Genomic DNA, 23,393 nt, shown 5'->3' with positions numbered 1-23,393 from the left:
CTTCACTAGGTTGACACCTCATTTTCAAGGATGCCTGGTGCTCAGGTTGATGCAATGGTTGAGAGGTTGAATGGTTGAGGTATGCCAGGCCATGGTGTTGCAGATTGTGTCAAAGTACAGTTCTGCTGCTATTGATGGCCCAAAACATCTCATGGATGCCCAGTCATTAGCTGCTAGATGTGTTCACAGTCTGTCCCACTTAGCACAGTGGTAGTGCCACCCAATACAATAGATGGTATTCCCAATGTGAAAGTGAAACTTTGTCTCCACGAGGACTGTCATTCTTACTGATACTCTCATGGACAGATGCTTCTGCAGCTGGCAGATGGTAAGGATGAGATTAAGTATGTATTTCCCTCTTGTTGGTTCCCTCACTGCCTGCCGCACACCCAGTCTAGCATCTGTGTCCTTCAGACCTGACCAGCTCAATCAGTAGTACTGCTGCTGAGCCACTGTTGGTGGTGGACACTGAAATCCCCCACCCAGAGTACACTTTGTGCCCTTTCCATCTTCAGTGCTTCCCCCAAGTTTTGTTCATCATAGAGGAGCTGAGAGAGGGCGGTTCACGGTAAACAACAGGAGGTTTCCTTGTTAATGTTAACCGGAAGCCATGAGACTTCATGGGGTCCGGAGTCAATGTTGACGACTCCCAGAGCAACTCCCTATTGGCTGTGTACCGATGTGCTGCACTTCTGCTGGTGGCAGTGATGGCGGTGTCTGGGATATTGTCTGTAATGTACGATTCTATGAGTATGGCTATCTCAGGCTGTTGTTTGATGAGTGTGTGAGACAGCTCTCGCAATGTTGGCACTGGCCGTCTGAAGTTTGTAAGGAGGGCTTCACAGGGGCAACAGGGCTGTTTCTACTGTTGCCGTTTCCATTGTCTAGTTTGATGCCAGGTAGCCTGTCCATTTCATTCCTTTTCAGAGGCTTTGCAGTGATTTTTTTTACAACTGCCTGGCTTTCTGGGCCATTTCATTGGGCAGTTGAAAGTCAACCACATTGTTGTGGGTCTGAAGTCACATGTAGTCCAGACCAGATAAGGATGGCAGATTTTCTTCCTTGAAAAGAAATTAGTGAACTAGATGGGTTTTACCAACAATCCACCATGGTTTCATAGCTGTCAGTATGGTCTTAATTTCAGAATTTTTACTGAATTCAAATTCCAACATTTGCCATCGTAGGATTTGAACCCAGGTCCTAGAACATTATCTGGCCTATGAATTAATAGTGTCGTGGCAATATCACATTGCCTGCCTTGAGAGCCAACAACACACAGCAGGAGCACTTTCATGGGAAATCGATGTCATAGTTACAAATAGTGGTTGCTGAGGGTGACAGTAAGCTAGTCAAGTTAACCTGTCCAGATGAACTAGTAGCATATATTGAGATAATTATGTGCAATTCAGTGGGCATTATTGGGGTGTGACCATGGGGTGTCATAGATTGGAACCTGAATATTGAAAGAAATCTGGCATTTCAGAAGGTCAGGAGGCTAGGAAAGGCTGCAGGAGTGGCTCTTGTAACTGAAGGTGATATTGGCTCAATAGAAGGGGAATGCCTAAATTCAGGAAGATTCAGGATAGAAGCAGTCTGGATAGAGATGAGGAATGATAAAGGCAAAAGTTCACTTTATGGAAAATGTGTACAGGTCCCTAACAACCAAATGGTTGGACAGGATATTAAGGAAGAAAACTGGAAGCATGTCAGAAAGGTACAGCAATTTTCATGGGGGGGGATTTTAACCTACACATAGACTATAAAAATCAGATAAGAAAGTGTAATCTAGATGGAGAATCATTGAATGCTTTTGGGACAATTTCTAAGACCAGCATGTTATGGCACCAACCAGACTGCTGCCAACACGAGACCTAGTTTTGACCATTGAGACACAACTAACTACAGACCTCACAGTGAAAGTGACCCTGGTCTGCAGTAACCATAATACGATTGAATTTTGCACACAGTTTAAAGGAGAGAAGTGTGGGTTCAACACTACCATTTTGAATTTAAACAAGGACAATTATGTGGCCTAAAAGCAGAGCTAGCAAAAGTGAGCTGAAATTTACGGTATGGGATAGGTCAATAGAGATACAGTGGCAAACATTTAAGGGGATATTCTGCAAAACAAAGAATAGATATATCTGTAAAAATAAGAAAAATTCTAATGGATGGACCCACCATCTGTGATTAACTCAAAAAGTCAAAGATAGTATATAACTCAAAAAAAATACATTTGATTCTGCAAAGATAGGTGGCAGGTAAGATGTGAATATTAAAAAAAGCAAAGAATTACTGAAAGATCAGTAAAAAGGAAAAAATTTGTGCATGGGAAAAAAAATCAGCCAAAAATTTCAAAACAGATAGGAAATGTTTATTCAGATGGCTTAAGAAAAGACGAGTTAATAAATTAAAAGTGTTGAATCTGCAGAATTAGTTTGACTGAATGCCACGAGACCTCACAGGGTCCAAAGTCAATGTTGAAGACTCCCAGGGCAGCTCCCTCCCAACTGTATACTGCTGTGCTGCCATGTCTGCTGTGTCTGCCCTGGCGGTGGGACAGAACATATCCAGAGATGGTGATAGTGGTAACAGAGAATAAAGAGATGGCAGATGAATTGAACATATATTTTGAGCTCTTCTTCACTAGAGAGGATACAAGTAGTGTCCTGGAAATAGCTGTGAATCAGAAATTGAGAGGGAGGGAAGAGCTCAAGAAAATTGCAATTATCAGATAAGTAGTGATGAGTAAATTGTTGGAACTATGAGTTGACAAGTCCCCAGATCACGATAAATTTCATGCTACAGCCTTAACATAAGCCAGAGAGATAGTTGGCAAGCTGGTTTCAATTGCCCAAAAAACATTAGATTTGAAGAAGTAAATTTTAAATTGGAAAATAGCAAATGTAACTCCTTTATTCAAGGAGGGAGAGAAGCAGAAAGCAGGAAACACCAGACGAGTTAGCTGAACATCTGTCACAGGGAAAATGTCAGAAACTATTATTAAAGAGGTTAAATCATGGGTCTTGGATAAGTTTAAGGTAATCAGAAAGAACCAGCATGTCTTTGTCAAAAGAATCTCATGCTTAACTAATTTACTGGAGCTCTCTAAAGACGTAACTTGTGCTGTAGATAAAGGTGAACAAATGGATGTATTGTGCTTAGATTTCCAAAAAGCATTTGATAAGTGAAAACCGAAAGAACTGCGGATGCTGGAAATCAGTAACAAAAACAGAAATTTCTGGAAAAGCTCAGCAGTCCTGGCAGCATCTGTGGGGAGAAATCAGAGTTAACGTTTCAGGTCCAATCACCCCATATCAGAACTTTTTGGTTCCCAGGAAGGTTCACTGGATTTGAAAGGTTAACTCTGCTTTCTGTCCACAGATGCGGCCAGATCTCCTGAGTTTCTCCAGCAATTTCTGTTTTTGTTCCAGATCATCGGCATCCACAGCTCTTTCTTTCATTTTGATTAGGTGTCACATTAAAGGTTACTTGAGAAAGTAAAAGTTCACCGTATTGGTGCTAATATATGTAGATTGGCATGGATAGAAGATGGGTTGACTAGCAAAAAGCAGAGAGGAATAAATGGGTCTTTTTCAGGCAGTTAGGATATCATGAGCGGTGTGCCACAGCGGTCAGTGTTGAGAAATGACTTATTGCAATTTCTATAAATGATCTGCACAAAGGGACTAAAGATAGGGCAGCTAAATTTGCTGATGACACAAAGATAGGTGAGAAAGTGAGTTGTGAGGAGGACATACGGATATCGAAAGGTTAAATGAGTGCGCAAAGATTTGGCAAATGAGTTACAATGTGGAAAAGTGAGAAATTGTCCATTTTGGCAGAAAATTTTAAAGAAAGACTATTTTCTGAATGCTGAGAGGTTGCAGAGCTCTGAGATGCAGAGAGATCAGAGTGTTTTCGTGCATGAATTACTGAAGTTTAGGATGCAGGTAAAGCCAGCAATCAGGAAACCTTATGGAATGTTTATGGTTTAGTGAGAGGGGATTTGAATGCAAGAGTGGGGAGGTTACACTTCAGTTGTACAGACACAGATAAATCAATTTCTGGAAGACTGTCACTGTACTTATGGAATGTTAGTAATGCATTGCTTCAGATAAGGTTTGCTTGTCTAATCCCTGGTATAAGCGGATTGTTTTATGACAAAAGGCTAGACAGGCCAAGCCTGTGTCCGCTGGAGTTTAGCGGGTCAGAGGTGACTTAGTTGAAATCTATAAGATCCTGAGGGATGTCGACCAGGAGGATGTTGAAAGGATGCTTCTTCTTGTGGGAGAATCTAGAACTTGGGGTCATCAGGGGTCACCCTTTTTAAACAGAGATGAGGAATTTTTTTTTTCTCAGAGGGTTTGTGTCTTTGGAATTCTTTTCCTCAAAAGGCAGTGGGCGCAGAATCTGTAAATAATTTGAAAGCAGCGGTGGATAGATTCTTGATGACCAAGAGGATAAAAGAATATTGGGGATACACAGAAATGTAGAGTTGAGCTTAAAATCGGGTCAGTCATGATCTTATTGAATGGCGCATTAGGCTTGAAGAGTCATGTGGCTTACTCTTGTTTCTTGATTGTGTGGTTGCATGTAAACAAATAGCAGCTTCATTTTAGGTAAACTGACATAAGGTAGCAAGGAAGTGTCATGTTAGATAATAACATAACATCTTAAAAATTTTAATATGCAGTGAGAGTCATTGACGAGGCCAGAAATTGTTGCCCTTCCCTAACTGCCCTTGAACTGAATGGCTGTCTAAGACATTTCAGAATGCAGTTAAGATTCAACTACATTGCTGTGGGTCTGGAGTTGCATGTAGGCCAGACCAGGTAAGGATGGCGGATTTCCTTGCCTGAAAGGCATTAGTGAACCAGATGGGTTTTTTTTTCATGACAATCATTACATAGCCACTATTACAATAACTTTTGAATCTCAGGTTTTTAAAGTGAATTCAAACTTCTACCATTGCAGAGGAAAGATTCAAAGTCAGGCTCAGATCATTAGCCTGGGCTTCTGTGTTACTAGCTTAGTAAGATTACCACTACACAGTTACTCCTTCACTCTATAATTTGTTCCCAGCAATCTCTCTTTGCAGGCTCTTCCTTCACAGCCATTGGGGAGGTCCTGTTTTCAAATTGCAGTCCAATTAAAATGCAAGAAACAAATTCGACATCTAATTTCTTGCAGAAATATTGTTCCTTTAATAGTAAAGATCCATTAGTCAGAATGTTGCGTCTCAAGGTTCAGGCAGTTTTTGATGAAGCTTTGTGCGGTGGATGAGTATGACAAACATGGAGCAGGCCAGAGGAACTCACAAGCTGTATGAAGCCGTCAGGTGGTAAGCAGCCACAGACACCCCTACGATGTTTGGTGCCTAAGCCACAGCATGGATGATAATGAGATAGTGTAGGTTAGATGGGCTCCAGATTAGTTTCACAGGTCGGTGCAACATGGAGGGCCGAAGGGCCTGTACTGTGCTGCAATGTTCTCTGTTCTATATGGAGTAGAAAACACTGCATTAAATGGATAAATATTGAATGTGTAATTATGTGCTTTTGTCATAAATCTTGCACCCTACTTTGCTGTATGCTGATATGAAATTTCAATCTGAAAGCAAGGATAAGAACAATGTCAATGTTCACACAAAGGAAAACCCAATACCAATTATTTTCTTGAGCTGGTCCCATATATAGACACTGAACATACAGGAACTGGTTAAAGTTTCTGTAGTCCCACAAGACCAGAGGGCTGCCCTCATTAGGGAGAGAGATGACCAGTGGTGGTTTAACCTGAGGGTCACCACATCTGAGGTGAGGGGAGCAGTTCAGAAGGATGGTCCTTCATAGTGACCTCAGTTCATGTGGAAATTGACCCCAAGCTGCATTACAAACCAGCCATCCAGCCAACTGAGCTAACCAACCTTTATGGCACTGGCTATGCAGGCCCTGAATGTATTGGTGCTGATTACACAATTACTGAATATATAGGCAGTGAATTCACTGAACTGACAATACACATGCAGAATCTTCAAGTACTGAATACGCAGGAATTGAATATATTGAACCTGAATACACAGGAACTTATTTCAATTTATGCATTCACAGGATGAGGGCATTGCTGGCTAGACCTGCATTTATTGCTTATCCCTAACTGCGAAAAGGAGTTAAGAGTGGACTATATCACTGGAGTCACGTGTAGGCTAGACTAGGTAAGGATGGCAGTTTCCTTTGCTAAAGGGCGTTAATGAACTAGATATGTTTTCCCCAACAACTATCATGGATTATGGTCATCATTGGACTCTTAATTCCAGATTTTCATTCAATTCAAACTCCACTGTCTACCAAGATAGTAGGAACTGCTAATGCTGGAGAATCTGAGATAACACAGTATGAAGCTGGACAAACACAGCAGGCCAAGCAGCATCAGAGGAGCAGGAAAGTTAGACACTTCGGATCAAGACCCTTCTCCACTGTCTACCAGGGTGGGATTCAAGCTCAGGCACCCAGAATATACCTGGGTCTCTGGATTAATGGCCCAGTGATAATACCACTAAGCCATCACCTTCCCAAATCTTCCACTGAACACACAGGACCTGAATACACAGGCCTGAATATACAGGTACTGAACATATAGATACTGAATAGACAGGAACCAAATACATAAGTAAAAGTATTTTACCAGTGGAAATAATTGCTCTGTATTCATTCTGTCAAACCCCTCACATATTTTGAACAACTCTATTAAAGCTGCTCTTATCTTCTCAGCTGTAAGAATAACTCCAGCCTCTCCAGTGTCTCTACACATCCCTACAAACCTGTCTATGAACTCTCCTTAGTGTCTTCTATATGGAGTTCACATACGCGTTTAGGTATGAATGCCCTGAACTGAACAGTACACTTTAGCTGGAACCTAACCAGTGATTTCTATAGATTAACCCTATCTTTCTCTTTTGTATACACTGTGTCTCTAATTACAAACTGAAGATATATCATAACTGTTTGTTCTAGGCATCTCAATGAACAAATAAAAACCTTTCCTACTAAAACTTCAGCATTTCCTGGGTGTAGGATAAATCAGTGAGCAGTTCATCCCTTCTGCTGGGTGTAACTGAACTGGAGACAAGCTGAGGGTGGGGAGTTTCAGACAGAGAGTTTAACACTTTGAGATTTTTATCAAGGTGCTTTCATTCACGCACTTTGCGCAAAATTCTGGCATCAGATGCTCTTTGAGCCCAATGAGCAGATGATAAAATCCTTTGAACCATGGGGTTTCTTGTTGAACAGTGGTATTGCCCCTGCCTCTGGGTCAAAACATCGAAGTTCAAATCCTATCACCCCCAGAGGAGTGCATTACATGACCAAACAGGTAGATTAAAAACAATTAAACATGACTCGATGGGCTGAATGGCCTCTTCTGCACAGTGTGACTCAAAGACATGTCCCTGATGAGCAACCTCCTGTTTTCCCCGAAAAGAGCTCACAACCCAAACCTTTACAGTGAGGACTGAACAGGACTCACAATCACAACCCTACCACCATGGCGACCCATCTGTTCACAGATCCACAAAGGTGATTTTGAGGTCAGTGCCTTATGCAGAAGCGCTAAAGTAATGCTCTGAAATACCTGAGGTTGAAGGGATCAGCATTCGAGTTGCGTCAGGATGTAGGGATAATGGTTAAGGTAAATTCAAGAGGGTTGGGGGATGGGTATTTACTGCGCTAATAGCTCTCCCGATACAGCTATCACCACTTCTCCCTTAGAGCCTCTTATGTTCCAATGAGATATCATTGTAAAACTTTCCAGCAGGCAGATTCCACCTACAGCAGGGTCCTGCTGCTTATTCATCTAACTCATGGCTTTGCACCATTGCCTGGGGTGAGGTAAGAGTTTCAATCCCATTGTGCTTTGTAAAGAATCATTTCATTCAGAACCACAGTTAAAATAAGCCACTAACACAACTATTCCAGTTCCAAAACTGTGATCGTGCATTTAATCAATCTTTTCAGGAAGCGGGAGAACTGAGATAGGCTGAAAGTTTATTATAGCAGATAAATAGCGGCAAACATTTAAGAAATAATTTATAATTCTCAATGAATAGGCATTCCCTTAAGAAATGCAATCTCCAGTTAATCTGATTATCACTTACTAGAGAGATTTCAGATAATATAAGGTTAAAACAGGACATTTACAGTTGTTTTAAAAAGTAATCAAATCATTATAGTTAACTGTCAATCATTGTTAGCTGTTGCATTCTTCATGGCAACGTGTCTAACAATTAGCACTTTCCTCTCAAGTAGCAAAAATGTTGATTTTAAATTGGTATTCCTTACAAATTGAGAGCAAGACAAATTCATTCAACAAAATGTGCCTATTTTTCAGCGATACTGAAGATTTATAGTTAGCCAGCAGAGAGACAAGCCTGAGAATTGGAAGAATTTTAGAATATAAAAACAAAAGAGAGAACAGCATCTGACTAGCAAAAAGTATTAAAACAGATTGCAAAAGCATGAAATGGAAACATTTAGTGAAAGCAAGTATTGTTGCCTTTTAGACTGAAATAGGACAAATTAGAATGCAGTTCCGAATGCATTAACTCTGCTTCTCTCTCCACAAATACTGCTAGACCTGCTGAGTTTCTCCAGCACTTCCTGTTGTTATTTCAGATTCCAGCATTCACAGTATTTTGCTTTTGCCAAATTAGAATGAGATGAATAGCAGCAGTAGGGATATGAAACAAATATGTTGCATCTGTCTTTACAAAAGAAGACACAATAAAATACATACGCTGGGGATAGGGAACACAAGATCTAATGTAATTGAGAAGATGGTACTAAAAGAAAAAGCAATACCACATGAACTAATGGGACTAAAAGCTAACAAGTTCCCCGCACCTGATAGCCAACATCCTAACTTATAACAAGAGGTGGATGCAGAGACAGGGACCGTACTGGTTTGGAACATCCAGAATTAGCTAGTTCCTGTGGATCAGAAGTTATCAAAAATCACTTCATCACGCATGGAAAGTGGGAGAAAATACGGAGCCATAGACCATTTAGCCTGTTATCAATCATTTATTAAAATGTATTATTAGAGACATTGCAAGACTCTCAAAAAATCTAGACAAATTTTATAGAAGGGAAATTATGTTTGGGAAAAATATATTGGTGCGTCTGAGGGTATAAATGATGGGGTGCAATATATTTATATACTCAAAATATGCCACATAAAACGTGTTTGCAATTGAGGACTCATTTCACTGGGAATAAAATTGAGCAGGGATTAAGGATTGGTTAATGGACATAAAACAGAGAGAGGAATAAATAGGGTATTTTCTCAAATGAAACGGCAATCGATATTGAGGAGAAAGGGTTTATCTTTGTTGGAGTTTCGAAGAATGAGAGGGATTTTATGGAATTGGGCCAGCATTGTTGAAGTCAGTAGAGATCATAAAATATAGTATGTGCCCACTAATCCCCTGTCCACCCACTTTTTGAACTTGGGGTAGCTGGGAATAAGGATCGGCCAGACTAAGCCAATTGACTAGGAACTGTTAATGACAGAATTCCTCCCTAGATTGGGATAGATGTCCTTCCACTAGACAATTGTAGCCTCATAAAATGTTAAATGGCTATTCTAGCCTGTGTTTCCCTGTCAACTCTCTCCAGGAGAAGCAGGCTGGAAAATACTACCAACAGGAAACGTGACTAACATGTTCCACTCAGGTGTGATAGTGTCTTGGTTGGGGACCCCACAGTCTCAGGATAAGGGATAAGCAATTTTGGACCAGGATGGAGAACTTTGTTCACTCGAAAGGGTTTCTTTTTGTTTTGGAATGCTCTGTACCAGAAGGCTATGGATGCTCAGTCATTGACTGCACTCTCTATTGAGTTTGAAAGATTTTGACTGTCAAAGTGATTGATAGATTTGGAATTAGATGGGATAGTGTAATTAACAATAAAAAAAAATCAGCCGTGGTTTTATGAATGGTGAGGCAGGCTCAAGAGGATTTAAGATTTACTGCTGTTCATTGTTTTAATATTCTTGTGGTTCAAGGATATAGCTAAGACCAAGAACTGAAAGACTGTAAAAGAGTTCTAGATTTGTTTCTAAATTCTGGGAAGGAGCAAGATTAACTCCACAAACATGCATCCAGAAAGGTATATTAAACTATTGGATTTTGCCAAACATAGTGAACTATGTAGAGTTCAATTTGCCACATTACTGAAAGGGGATGGGGTCATTGGAGAATGCACACATAGGATTAAGTTACTGTTAGAGCTAAGAGGGTACAACTGTCAGGAATGATTGAATAAACTGGGGAGTTTTCTGCAAAACAAAGAAGATTGATGAATGACAGATGCTGTTCTTTAAAACTGGAGCAGTTCACAAGTGTACGTGCAGAGAGTATGTCTGCACTTCTGGGACACTCCAAAATGAGGCATGATGACTATAAGATAGTCATTAACAAATTCAGAAGAAACGTCTTTACTCAGTGAGTTGACAGAATGGGGAGTGTGTTCCCACAGAGGGTTGAGATGGGCAGTTTGGATATTTTACAGGATGCAGTCAATAAGACATGAGGGTGGTTGGAACAAAAGGTCACGCTGATAGGGTTAATTGAAGGGTGATAGGAGGAAGTTTCAAATTATGTTTCGTGGAAGGTGAGGGACCAGATATCACAGACTGAGATAGGTATATTGAGTGGGTAGCACCCAGGAGAGTCCCAAAGGCTGCTGTGTCAGTCTTGTCAGGTAGCCCCCATATGGCCGGGGGAGCAGTCTCTCACTCCTACCCCTGTGCAAAATCTCCAGCTTTAATCACCCTACATTTATACATCAAAAATGAATTTCTTTCATAAAACCAGAATGGATTTTCCTCGATACTTATTATTTCTTATTAACGGGTTCCAGCATCTTCCCAACAACTGGTGTCAGGCTGACTGACATAGTTTTCTGTTTTCTCTCATGTTCTGTTCTTAAATATCGCTTTATGTTTGTGAACTTCCAATTGCTCAGTAACTTTCCGGGTTATAGGGATATTTGAAAAGTCAGAGCCAGTGAAGCCACTATCTCTATAGTAACCTCCTTGGAGACCATAAGATATAGAAGCAGATTTTGGCCATCCAGCCCAGCGAATCTGCTACAACAATCAATCAAGGCTGATATGTTTTTCAGTCCCATTCTCCTCATAACACTTAATCCCTTTACTAATCAAGAAGTCAACTGGGTCCAAGGAATTTGTCAGCTTTTCATCCCATTAACTATTTTTTATTTAAAATATTGATTACTAAATTTCTTCAATTTTTTTAGGTGCTTGGTTCCGCACTATTCCTTGTATTTTTATGCATTTTATTTGAGTCAACATGCACAAAATAATTGTTTAACATCTCTGCTCTTTCCTTATTCCACATTGTATTTTGCACCATCTAAGGGACCTATGCTATTTTCACGCACCTGTTCTTTTTCACTGACTTGTGGAAGGTCCTGCAGTCTGTTTCATGTTTTTACTCTGAGAAATCCTATTTTTTCCCTCTTAATCAATTCTTTCGGTCATCCTTTGCTGGCTTCTAAAACTCTGCTGATCTTTAACCTTCAATTTTTTTAAAATGTCTTTTTCTTAGCCACAGATGAATACTTTCCTGGTGAACTTTGGTTTCTAATGGAAACTATATTGGTTGAGAATATGAATTGTGTTAAATATTCACCATTGCTTATCTGCTGTCATATCTTTTAATCCAATCTCCTAAATGATATTAGCTAACTCACCCATCATATCAAAGCAATTGCCCTTATTAAAATTTAATGTTTGCTTTCAGATTATGTACATCACTTTCAAACTTGGTATTGTGTTATGGTCACTATTTCCCAGAGAATCCCTTACTAGGAGATCTTTAAGTAACACCTTTTTGACCACCATCCTCATGGTCAGCTTGTTTGTCTATCTACACAATTTGCCCTCAACCATAGAGGCAATAAGATTCTGTTAGCTGATTCTAGCCAGAAAAGGCTTTGTTACCAGAAGGCACAGATTTAAAGTCATTGACAAAGTAGCTAGAAATGAGAGCAGACTTATTTTTTCTTTTTGTTGTGAGCTATGACAATGGAACATGCTGCCAGAAAGGGTGATGAAGGCAAGTGCAGTATCAAATTTCAAAAGGGGCATGAATAAATATTTGAAGGGGAAACATTTTCAGTGATATGGAGAAAGAGTATGAGAATCGAACGAATTCAGTAGCTCTTTCAAGCAGATGACATGGCCACAAAAGGATGATTGGCCTCTTTCTGATCTTTATAATTCAATGATTAAGCCAATTTGACCATAATCTCCCATACACCAGGCTATTATTCTGGGCATGTATTCATTGATGTGTGATGTTTGCATCAATATTATCATAATAATATGCCCATTGGCAACAAAATCATTCAATCCAAGTTGCACTGAGACTAAACCCATTTGAATTCCATTTTGCCTGTTATGTGAAAGCAATTTATGTAACATAATCACTTGCTGGTAAATGTATAGGTCTCATGGAGCTAAATAACTCGAACTATGAATCACCAGCCATTCATTATCAATTTTGTATAAATAAGGTGCACGGATCTGACCTTTGCAAACTGAAGCCTCCTGTTACCAGTAGTTTGTAATAATAGAGATGTGAGTTATACAGGAAGATTAAATGGAGCATTAACCATTTTTCAATGACTGGGAATTTACTCCCGTGAATAATTTGATACCAACAGGAAATTTGAAATCTTGAAAAACAGATTAGTTGCTAAACTGGTTCAGTGTGTCAACAAATCAAATTTAAACACTAAAAACAAACAGATATGAATGAATATTCACAGCTTTGTGAACTTGCTCTCTGAATGACAAGTAGCGAACTACACAGCCAGAGAGTACCCACTCTGCTAATTTTTATATATTGAGTTTTACCAATGATATAAACTCACATTTTGTATTCATTTAATTTTTACCCTGTCAAGCATTGTTCAATGTTTTAGATCAATTTAATCAACAATAGCATTTGATAAATGATGACAGTCCATTTATTATCATGGAAATACAACCAGTTGGTGATTAATGAACTCTGCTCACTGACAAGGCAATCTAAAATTATCAAAAATAAAAACTAAGAGCCATAGAAAGCCATTCACCTCTGCATGGCTGTTCTACCTTTCAATTAGATCACTATTGATCTGTATCTCATTTCTCTTTATCTGATCTGGTTCCATAGCCCTTAATACCTATAGCTAATAAAAAAAATCTATCCATCCCAGTTTGAAATTTTCTAGCATGTGACTTGCTGATCACAGTAAACAGTAAAAGAATTGGAAACGTATAATACAGGAGAACAGTACAGAACGATCTGCTTTCATAGTGCAAAAGGTTTTCTGTTCATTTCTGGGACATGGGCATCACTGGCTGGCCGGCATTTGTTGCCTACCCCTAGTTGCCCTTGATAATGTGGTGGTGAGCTACTTTCGAAAACCACTGCAAGTCTGTACGCTGTAGGTTGACCCACAATGTCATTAGGGAGGAAATTCCAGGATTTTGTCCCAACAAGGGGGCAGCATGGTGGCTCAGTGGTTAGCACTGCAGCCTCACAGCACCAGGGACCTGGGTTTGATTCCAGCCTCGGGTAACTGTCTGTGTGGAGTTTGCACATTCTCCCCATGTCTGCATGGGTTTTCTGCGGGTGCTCCGGCTTCCTCCCACAGTCCAAAGATGTGCAAGTTAGGTGGATTGGCCGTGCTAAATTGCCTGCAGTGTTCAGGGGCATGTGTGGGCTATAGGGGAATGGGTCTGGGTGGGATGCTTCAAGGGGCAGTGTGGACTTGTTGGGCCAAAGGGCCTGTTTCCACACTGTAGGGAATCTAATCTAATTTAAACAGTGAATGAATAATGATATGTTTCCAAGTTATAGATCTAAGCGAGTGGGATGGGACTTTGCCGGGGGCAGTATGGGGGAGGGGGAGGCGTGTTTCCATGTGTCTGCTGCCCTGGTTCTTCTAGATAGAAGTGGCTGTGCATTTGGAAGGTGTGCCTGAGGATCTGTGGTGAATTTCTGCAGTGAATCCAATAGATATTACATACTCCTGCTACCGAGCATCAGTGCTGGAGTAAGTGGGTGTTTGTGGATGCAGTACCAATCAAGTGGGCTGCTTTGTCCTGGATAATGTCAAGCTTCTTGAGCATTTTTAGAGCTACATGCATCCAGGCAAGTGGGGAGTTTTCTATTACACTCCTGACCTGTGCCTTATAGATGGTGGACAGGCTTTGGGTAGACAGGAGTGAATTATTTGTCACAGTATCCCTACACTCTGATCTGCTCTTGTAGCCATTGTGTTTGTGTAGTGAGTCTAATCAAGTCTCTGGGCAATGGTAACCCCAAGGATGATGACTTTGGGGGATTTAGTGATGGTAACACCATTGAATATCAAGGGGCAGTGTTTAGATTGTCTTTTAATTAAGATGGTCATTGCCCAGTATTTGAGTGGTGTGAATATTACTTGACACTTGTTAGCCCAAACCTGTATATTATCTAAATCTTGTTGCATTTGAACATGGACAGCTTCAGAGTCTGAGGAGTGATGAATGGTGCTGAACATTTAAAGTTTTTGAGAAAATTTGTGGCTTGGGTTGTGGATGAGGTTGTAGACTTGCTCACTGAGCCAGTGTGTTTGATTGCAAGCGTTTCGTCACCCTGCTGGGTAACATTGTCAATGCGCCTCCAGTGAAGGAGTGGTATTCTGTTCCCTTTATTATTTATATGTCTCGGCTTGCTGGGGTGGTCTTCATTGGTTTGTATATCGGATCCAGTTCAATGTGTTTGCTGATCGAGTTCCGGTTGAAATGCCAGGCCTCCAGGAATTCCCTGCCATGTCTCTATTTGGCTAGTGCTTTTATGGATGTGTTTTCCCAGTTCAATTTGTGTCCTTCTTTGTCTCTGTGTATTGAGACCAGTGAGAATGGATCGTATCTCTTGGTGGCTAGTTGGTGTTCATTTATATTGTCAGTTTTCTTCCAGTTTGGCCTACGTAATGTTTCTCTTGAAATCATCAGTGAGCGTTCCCACTTCTGACCTTACAAAGGAAGGAAGGCCATTGATAAAAGAGCTGAAGATGGTTAGGGCAAGGACACACTCCCTGAGGAACCGTGCAGAGATGTCCTGGAGCTGAAATGGCTGACCTCCAGCAATCACAGCCATCATTCTATGTGCCAGGTATGACTCCAGCCAGTGGAGAGTTTGCCCATGCATACTGATTAATTCCAGTTTTAAGACCATAAGACATAGGACATAGGAACAGAAATTAGGCCATTCCACCCACTGAGTCTGCCCCACCATTCAATCATGGCTGATACGGCTCCTTGATGCCACACTTGGTTGAATGCACAGTTTGGGTTCCACCAGGGCCACTCAACTGCTGACCTCATTGCAGCCAAGTTCACCACAAATTTGTGGCACTACTAACAAGCCCAGGCTAGAACTCTGAGATTCTTGATCTCACATTGGTGCAGGATGAGCTTTTTGTCCATGAAGTCAAACTTGCCAGCCATGAATAACAGGCACTTAAAGATAGACACAGCTTAGTCTTAGATCCATAGAGTCATACAACATAGAAATAGACCCCTCAGTCCAACTTGTCCATGCCAGCAAAGTTTTCCAAACTAAACTAATCCCACATGCCTGCATTTGGCCCATATCCCTCTAAACCCTTCCTATTCATGTACCTGCCCAAATGTCTTTTAAATGTGTGATTGCACCTGCATCCATCACTTCCTCTGGCTGTTCATTCCACATATGAACTGCCCTCTGTGTGAAAATCCTGCCCCTCGGGTCTATTTTCAATCTTCCTCCTCTTACCTCAAAATTATGCCCTCCAGTCTTGAACTCCCCTACCCTATGGAAAAGACCTTTACTATTCATCTCGTTTGCTATGACCCTCATGATTTTATAAACATCTAATAAGGTCACCCTTCGACCTCCTATGCTCGAGTCAAAAAAATCCCAGCCTATCCAGTCCCTCCTTATAACTCAAACCCTCCAGTCCCGGCAACATCCTCATAAATCTTTTCTGCACCCCCTCCATTTTAATCATTCTTATAACAGGGTGGCCAGAAGTGTACACAGTAGTCCAAACGTGACCTCGCCAATGTCCTGTACAATCTCAACAGGACATCCCAACTCCAAAACTCAACGGTCTCAGCAATGAAGGCAAACATACTAAACATCTTCTTAACCACCCTATCTATCTGTGATGCAGCAGCAAGAATGGTTGTGCTAAACAGTATGATTGTTATCACCACGATACACTAGCATGGAGTCTCAATCAATTTTAGTATAAATTAGACAGAATAATTTTTATTTTGACAATGTGTCAAACAGTCTGATTAAACCTATTCAGCCCACACGGGTCATTGGCCTGGATTTTCCAACAGGTGGCATTCTCACAGATTTCCACGCCGTTCCGTATTTTTTACACAACTATAGAGCTCTGCGTTTCTGACAGGGGGGTCTGATCAGGGCTCCTTCAGAAATGTGGAGCTGTACCTCCATTCTGTCAGGTCTCTCACAGCATAGAACAGCCAGGGGCAGACATACGGGGCTCCGTTTTCAGAAATAGCAAGGTGTAGAGCTGGATGAACACAGCAGGCCAAGCAGCATCAGAGGAGCAGGAAAGCTGACGTTTCGGGTCTAAATCATTTTCTGAAGAAGAGTCTAGACCCAAAACATCTCCAGCATTGGCAGTTTTTACTATCTCTGCAACTCCTTTCTCAGAGCTATCAGTTGACATACTCTGTGATTAAAGGGTCAATGTTAAGTACTCACTTTGACAGCTCCTGTGGAACAGTAAGTGCGATGGGTAAGTGTGAGGTGAGTGTGCCAAGGGCTAGGCAGTCAGGTGGGAACGGGTGTAGGGTGCCAGGCTGGGAGGGTATCAGATAAGGAGGGCGAAAAAGCAGGTGACAAGGGAATAAAAGTGTTTAAACTAGGTCAAGGTGTGTGGGAGATATCAGTTCAGATGTGGGGGCTGGGGATGTGCTGTCTGGACCCTGGCGGTCTGGGGTTTTGTGCCCAGTGTCAGACTGGGACAGAGAAGTTTAGGACCAGAGTGGGAAGGGGAACCAGATCCTGAGGGGTATCATTTCTAGAGCATGGCGGGGGTTTAGGTCTGGAACTGAAGTAAATGTGGGTTAAGTGGGGAATGGAGAAAGAGAGTTCAGGTCTGGCAATAGGTCAGTGATTTGGGAGTGGGGGTGCTGTTCAGATCTGAGAATACAGCAACAGGGAGTGAGGTCAGTAGCAAGAGAAAGGGTCATGTCTGGTGGTGAAACAAGGGTCATGTCCCAGGGGTGTGTCAGGTCATAGTGTGGGGGATGTTTCACCTGTCTGATGCAGGTGGGTATTGGGAGTCTGGGGAAGGTGTGGGAGTCTCCCCTCTGGGGAGGTGTGTTGGCATCAGTTGATAATTACTCAGGAGTTGGATTAGATATTTATTAGTGTAACTTCTCTTGTCTAACTATTTTACCAAGCTGCAACAGCACCTTGCAGATGCTATGATTTAAAGCAGAGTATCAAAGCATTCCAGGAGTAAGGAAATTGCCCAAAGGAAAATTTAACTTCCCAGGTAATTCTCTCAGAGTCTGCTGCATTGGGATGGTGATGGCCTTGTGGAGTTATAAATGGATTGTTAACCCAGAGACCCAGGTAATATTCTGGGGACCAGGGTTTAAATCTCATCCTGGCAGACAGTGGAATTTGAATTCAAATGAAAAATCTGGAATTAAGAGTCTAATGATGACTATGAATCCATTGCCAATTGCTGGGAAAACTCATCTGGTTCACTAATGTCCTTGAGGGAAGGAAACTGCCATCCTTACCTGTTTTGGACTACATGTGACTCCTGACCCACAGCAATGTGGTTGACTCTCAAATGTCCTCTTGCCAATTATTGCAAATGAGCAATAAATGCTGTCCTAGCCAGTGACATGCACATTCTGTGACTGAATAAAAATAGCAATGCAGATTTCACAGGGTCCCTGTGTGCACCTTCCATCTATTCGGCAATGATGATAATCTGCCCATCAGAAAATCCAGTCAAAATGTCTGTAAGATTCTGGCAGCAGGAAAACGTCAAAATGAGTGCCATCAGATTTGGCGAATCTACTTTTCTGTTCAGACAATCAGTAAGAAATATATCATGGTGTTTGATTTCTTGTTCATTTCTTGTTATGTGTTCACAGACATAGCTGTTTAACTATTCTCTAAACCAATCAAATTTTACAACATTACTCAGCGGAAAATAATTATAAGTTCCCAGTCTTGCAATTTGTTCCTGACAATTAGCCTCTTTGTATGTGCTGAAAATGCATGTAAGATGTAACATTATCCAGCATCAATCACAAATGACACTTTTGGAATGGAACAAAGTACTGTATAGAGAAATAAACAAACAGTTGCAGGTGAGAAAATGCTTCTCTAATAGTCCATTCTATGTAATGGGAATTGAAAAGAGGATAGAAATATTTGTCTTATAAGAGCTGAAAGTTCCAAAACTTCCCAATTGCAGTGTAACTACAAGCTTCCAATTGTAACCACTTCTGAGAAGCTCAAAAAAAAACAGGGCGACCACAGTCAGTCCTCATCCAACAAACTCTTTGAAAGTAAAGCCTTACCACATCAAATTCATCGGCCGCCATTTGCTCCTGGATTCCCGTCGTACACTCGTTCCAAGGAGAAGAACAACAAAGTCCAGTACGCCAGGTCAGCCGTGTGCAAACTATCGGATTCAAATCTGGCTTTTCAATTTAAAACGAAGGGTAACTCAAGCAACAACAAGAAAGAGTAAACCAGTTTACGGAATTCTCTTTGCTGACTGGGTATTGGTTCACCAGGGAGGATTTAACAAGGTGTGGCTATTCCCAGGAGCATGCATAGTTCTCACTAAGTGACAAGTGAATGGAGTGTGCTGATAGAATCCAAGTTTCCATTAGTAACCATCAGTACAACAATGCATACTTCAGTTACTCTTTAAAAAGTACGCTGATAAACTGTACAAAGAATCCTGTGTTTTTCAACCACATTTTCAATAAAGCATCAGTAAATTATTCAAACTTGGAGTACTGATACCCTACACACTGAGTTACAGTGCAGTACAGCATTTTTGCAATTATCTCTCAAAAGCTGTTTTTGAATTGTTACATGCTTTCTGATATTTTAGGTTTTTAAGAAAATTGCTTTAGAAGGGGTTTTCTGCTTTAAAATCTCTTTATTTTCAACAAAGTTAATAAAGATGCTTCAAGATAATGTCTGCTGCAGGCTATGTCAGTCACTGTGGAACTGTTGAGCTATGCTCCCTCAGTCTCAATTCACAATAGTGACATTTACAGTCCACCAAGCCTTGGGCAACACAATCGGTCCTTCTAAGGTGCAAACAGCTCTCCCTGCCTCAGCAGACTTGAAAGTGAGAGCCATTCACATTGAAAACCATAGCATTTGTTGCAAGATACTGGATGAATCTGGCTCTAGAGTTAGCCTTTACAGCTGAAAGGATGACTCAAAAGCCTGCAGCAGACAGTTTTACAATAGTTTAAAATTGTCTGATCATGTACATCTTGGCGTGTACAGAACTCCAATGAGAAGATTTTGGGAACAATCATCAGAGAGGGAGTTTTGAGCAAGGCAGGACAGGGAGAAAACATAGGAATGTAGGAATTAGGAGTCAGAATAGGCAGTTCTGCCTTATACTATGATCCTAGCTGATCTTATCCTAATCAACACCACTCTCCTGCCTGCTCCCCATAGCCCTTTATCCCACTTTTCATCAGAAACATACCTTTCTTTTTCTTGAATCTGTTGATTGATTCTGCCTCCCCTGCACTCTGGGTCAATGAGTTCCACAGATTTACAACTCTCTGACAGAAGTAGTTTCTCATCTCAGTTTTAAACCTGCCTTCTCTTACTCTCCAACCCTTTGTTCCAGACTGTCCCACAAGGAGGAGCATCTGTTCCACATCCACCCTTTTAGCATTTTAAATACCTCAGTCAGATGCCCCCTCATTCTTCTGAACTCCAGCAAGTACAAGCCCAAAGTATTTAACCTCTCCTTGTATGGCAGCCCTTTCATGCCTGGAATCAACATGGTGAACCTCCTCTGAATTGCCTCCAGTGTAACTACATCCTTCCTCAAGTAAGGAGATCAAAACTGGGCACAACTCTCCCTAAATGGGTCTGCCAACACCTTGTATAATTGTAGCAACACTTCTTTGCTTTTATAATCCAGTTTTTTTGGAATAAATGCCAAGATTCAATTTGCCTTTCCTATTATACGCTGCACTTGCACATTCTGCGACTCATACACAAGGACACCCAGATCCCTCTGTACTGATGCACTTTGAAACCACTTCCAATTTAAATAATAATTTGCTCTTTTATTTTTCTGGCCAAAATGGACAGCCTCGCACTTACTCACATTAATCTCCATTTGCCAGATTCTGGCCCATTCTCCGAGTTTATCATATCTATTTGTAAACTCTTTATCTCCTCATTACAGCCTGCTTTCTCATCTATTTTAGTATCAACTGAGAATTTTGCTATCTTATGCTCTGTCTTTGCTTGCAGATCATTAATATGGATTGTAAATAGAGGTTTGAGAACATAATCCTTCAGCATCTCACTAATTACAGTTGGCCATCGAGAGAAGGATCCATTTATCCTGACCCTCTGTCAGTCAGCCAATTCTGTATCCAAGCCAGTACTCTACCCTTAACCCCCTGGGATCTAATCTTCTGGATCAGTCTTCAATGCAGCAGCTTGTCAAATGCCTTATGGAAGTCCAGACATACCAAATCCACTGGATCTCTATCATGCACGTTGCTGGTTACATCCTCAAAGAGCTCCAGCACATTTGTCAAGCATGACTTGCCCTTTGTGAAGCTATGCTGAAACTGGTGAAATGAACTTTGTTTTTCCAAGAGTTCAGTAATCTCCTCCTTTATGATTGACACCAGCAACGTCCCCACTGCTAATGTCGAATTAACTGGTCTATAGTTTCCCACTTTGGGGGAGGCATGGGAAAGTTATACAAAATCTCATTGCTGCTTTGTTATAGGAATGTTTGAGAGTTTGAAGGTGCCAGATTCAAAAAACCTTCTCTCTTTCCCCAAATTCTGTTGTTAAAAGGAAATAACCGTCAAAGAAAACACCACGTATTCAACAGCTGTTGGATCTGACTTCAACCCCTTCACTCAAGGAAGCTCAAGCAATGAGTCCAATGATGCACCATAGGGACTTGTTTGGGCTTCCATCTTTTTAAAGGTATTCATTTTGCATTATCATTATTTAGTTTAATCCTGATATCTGCAATTTCTTACTTATAATTTTATTGCTGTATCCCTAAGGAACCTTCAGTAATAATTTGTTTTAAATTAACTTTTAACCTGTTCAAACAAAAACTTCAAACAAAAATGTTGCATCATTAGAAACTACGTTCCTTCTGTTTCCAGAAGGAGGTTACCAATTAAGAGGGCATAAAGCAAAGCCTGAGTGAAGTCTTAACAACCTGGCAAACTCTCAGGCTCTAAGTGCTACTTAAAACAGCTGCGATAGAATTCATTACCATATTAATGCATCATAACAGCAGCTCCCAAATGCCTCTAATCTTTGCCACCTCTACAAATCTGCATTTTCAGCTACTAAAAATTGTTCTATTTAACACTTGCCCCATGGTCCAAATCTTACTGCTGTAGCCATTAGACAGTGGGGATCATATGTTTTTCCTTTTGTCTCGAGACCCAACTATAACAACAAGAACTTGCATTCTTATAGCACTTGATTGTTGCAAGATTTTCCAAGACACTTCACATCCAAACTTCTAGCTTCCCTCAAATCATTAAGTGACATAAGAATACATGGAAATGAGAGGCTGGAAAGAATGAGCCAATCACATACAGTCACCTAAATAAGCAGGAACCAGAGATAATGGGAACTGCAGATGCTGGAGAATCCAAGATAACAAAGTGTGTAGCTGGATAAACACAGCAGGCCAAACAGCATCTCAGGAGCACAAAAGCTGACATTTCGGGCCTAGACCCTTCATCAGAGAGCTCTCTGATGAAGGGTCTAGGCCGGAAACATCAGCTTTTGTGCTCCTGAGATGCTGCTTGGCCTGCTGTGTTCATCCAGCTTCACACTTTGTTAAGCAGGAACCAAGCAGCCTGTGATTGGCACCACATCCACTCCCTGCACCAACCAATGCCCAGTAGCAGCAATGTGTACTATCTACAAGATGCTCTCCAGAAATTAACCAAAGATCCTCAGACAGCACCTTCCAAACCCACAACCACTTCCATCCAGAACAGCAAGGGCAGAAGATACATGGAAACATACATGGGAACGCCGCCACATGCAAGTTCCCCTCCGAGCCAGCTCCCATCCTGACTTGGAAAAATATTGCTGTTCCTACAGTGTTGCTGAGTCAAAATCCTGGAATTTCTTTGCTAAGGGCATTAGGGTCTACTTACAGCATGTGAACTGCAGCGGTTCAAGAAGACAGTCCCCTTTCTCAAAGGCAACTAGCAATGGGCAATAAATGCTGGCCAGGCAGTGACACACACGTCCAATGCGTAAACAAAAATCTAACTTACTTGGGGCGGTCTCAGGCTGAGCAGGTTTCTAGCCATTTGCTATGTGATTCCAAGGCCAGGATCACCATCATGGAAGACATCATTAAACATGACAGAGAAAATCATCAAGATTGGCGCTAGCACACAACTCTGATTAACTCCATTCATGAGTGGTAATATGTCAAAAGACTCACTACCATGCATAATACATGAGCACACTATCATGGAACTGTTAACGAATTTGTCAGAGCAGTTGAATTTCTCCATTACCTTCCTATGACCCTGATGAACGTGGTCAGGTCCCCAGTTACTCCTCTATTCCTGTTGCAAGATCACAGGGTTCCACTTCATTCCATGTGGACAATGGAAGCATCTTTGAACTCTTGCAGGTTAGTTCCTGTCTCCTTTGGACTGAAATGTTTCAGTGAACATCTTGACCAGGCATTGACCTCCAATTTTGTAAAGCTCAGCTGGGAAGGCATCAGCTTCTGGGACTGTGCTGTTAGTGCTGCTTGTTTGTAACAATGTGGGGCATTCATCATGACAACAGTTGACGGTGACCTGTGATAGCTTGTTGATCGCTTCTTCACTAATTGATGAAGGTTAATTGAGGAGGTGTTCATATTCCTAGAATGTGTACCTTCCCTGTGAGCAGTGGCACCCTATCTGAACCCAGGATTGCTGATGAATCAGTTGACTGATGCTGTTAGAGCACTTAGAATTTTTCCAGTCTCTGTGATCTAATTGATTCCAATTTATCT

General features: G+C 41.2%; 1 protein-coding gene across 1 annotated transcript in view; it reads right to left on the bottom strand.

Moving 5' to 3' along the window:
* Positions 1-18,842, bottom strand: part of LOC125463128 (dynein axonemal heavy chain 3-like) — a 556,635-nt gene extending 537,793 nt beyond the window's left edge. The window contains 1 exon segment of the mRNA XM_059654753.1: positions 18,685-18,842. Coding sequence (XP_059510736.1) covers positions 18,685-18,708 — 24 coding nt within the window. The 5' untranslated portion in view covers positions 18,709-18,842.
* Positions 18,843-23,393: the final 4,551 nt, after the last annotated feature.

Source organism: Stegostoma tigrinum, chromosome 25, assembly GCF_030684315.1.
Source record: "Stegostoma tigrinum isolate sSteTig4 chromosome 25, sSteTig4.hap1, whole genome shotgun sequence".
Classification (NCBI taxonomy): Eukaryota; Metazoa; Chordata; class Chondrichthyes; order Orectolobiformes; family Stegostomatidae; genus Stegostoma; species Stegostoma tigrinum.
The sequence above is the reverse complement of the archived record's forward strand: the minus strand, read 5'-3'. Positions and strand labels throughout refer to the sequence as shown.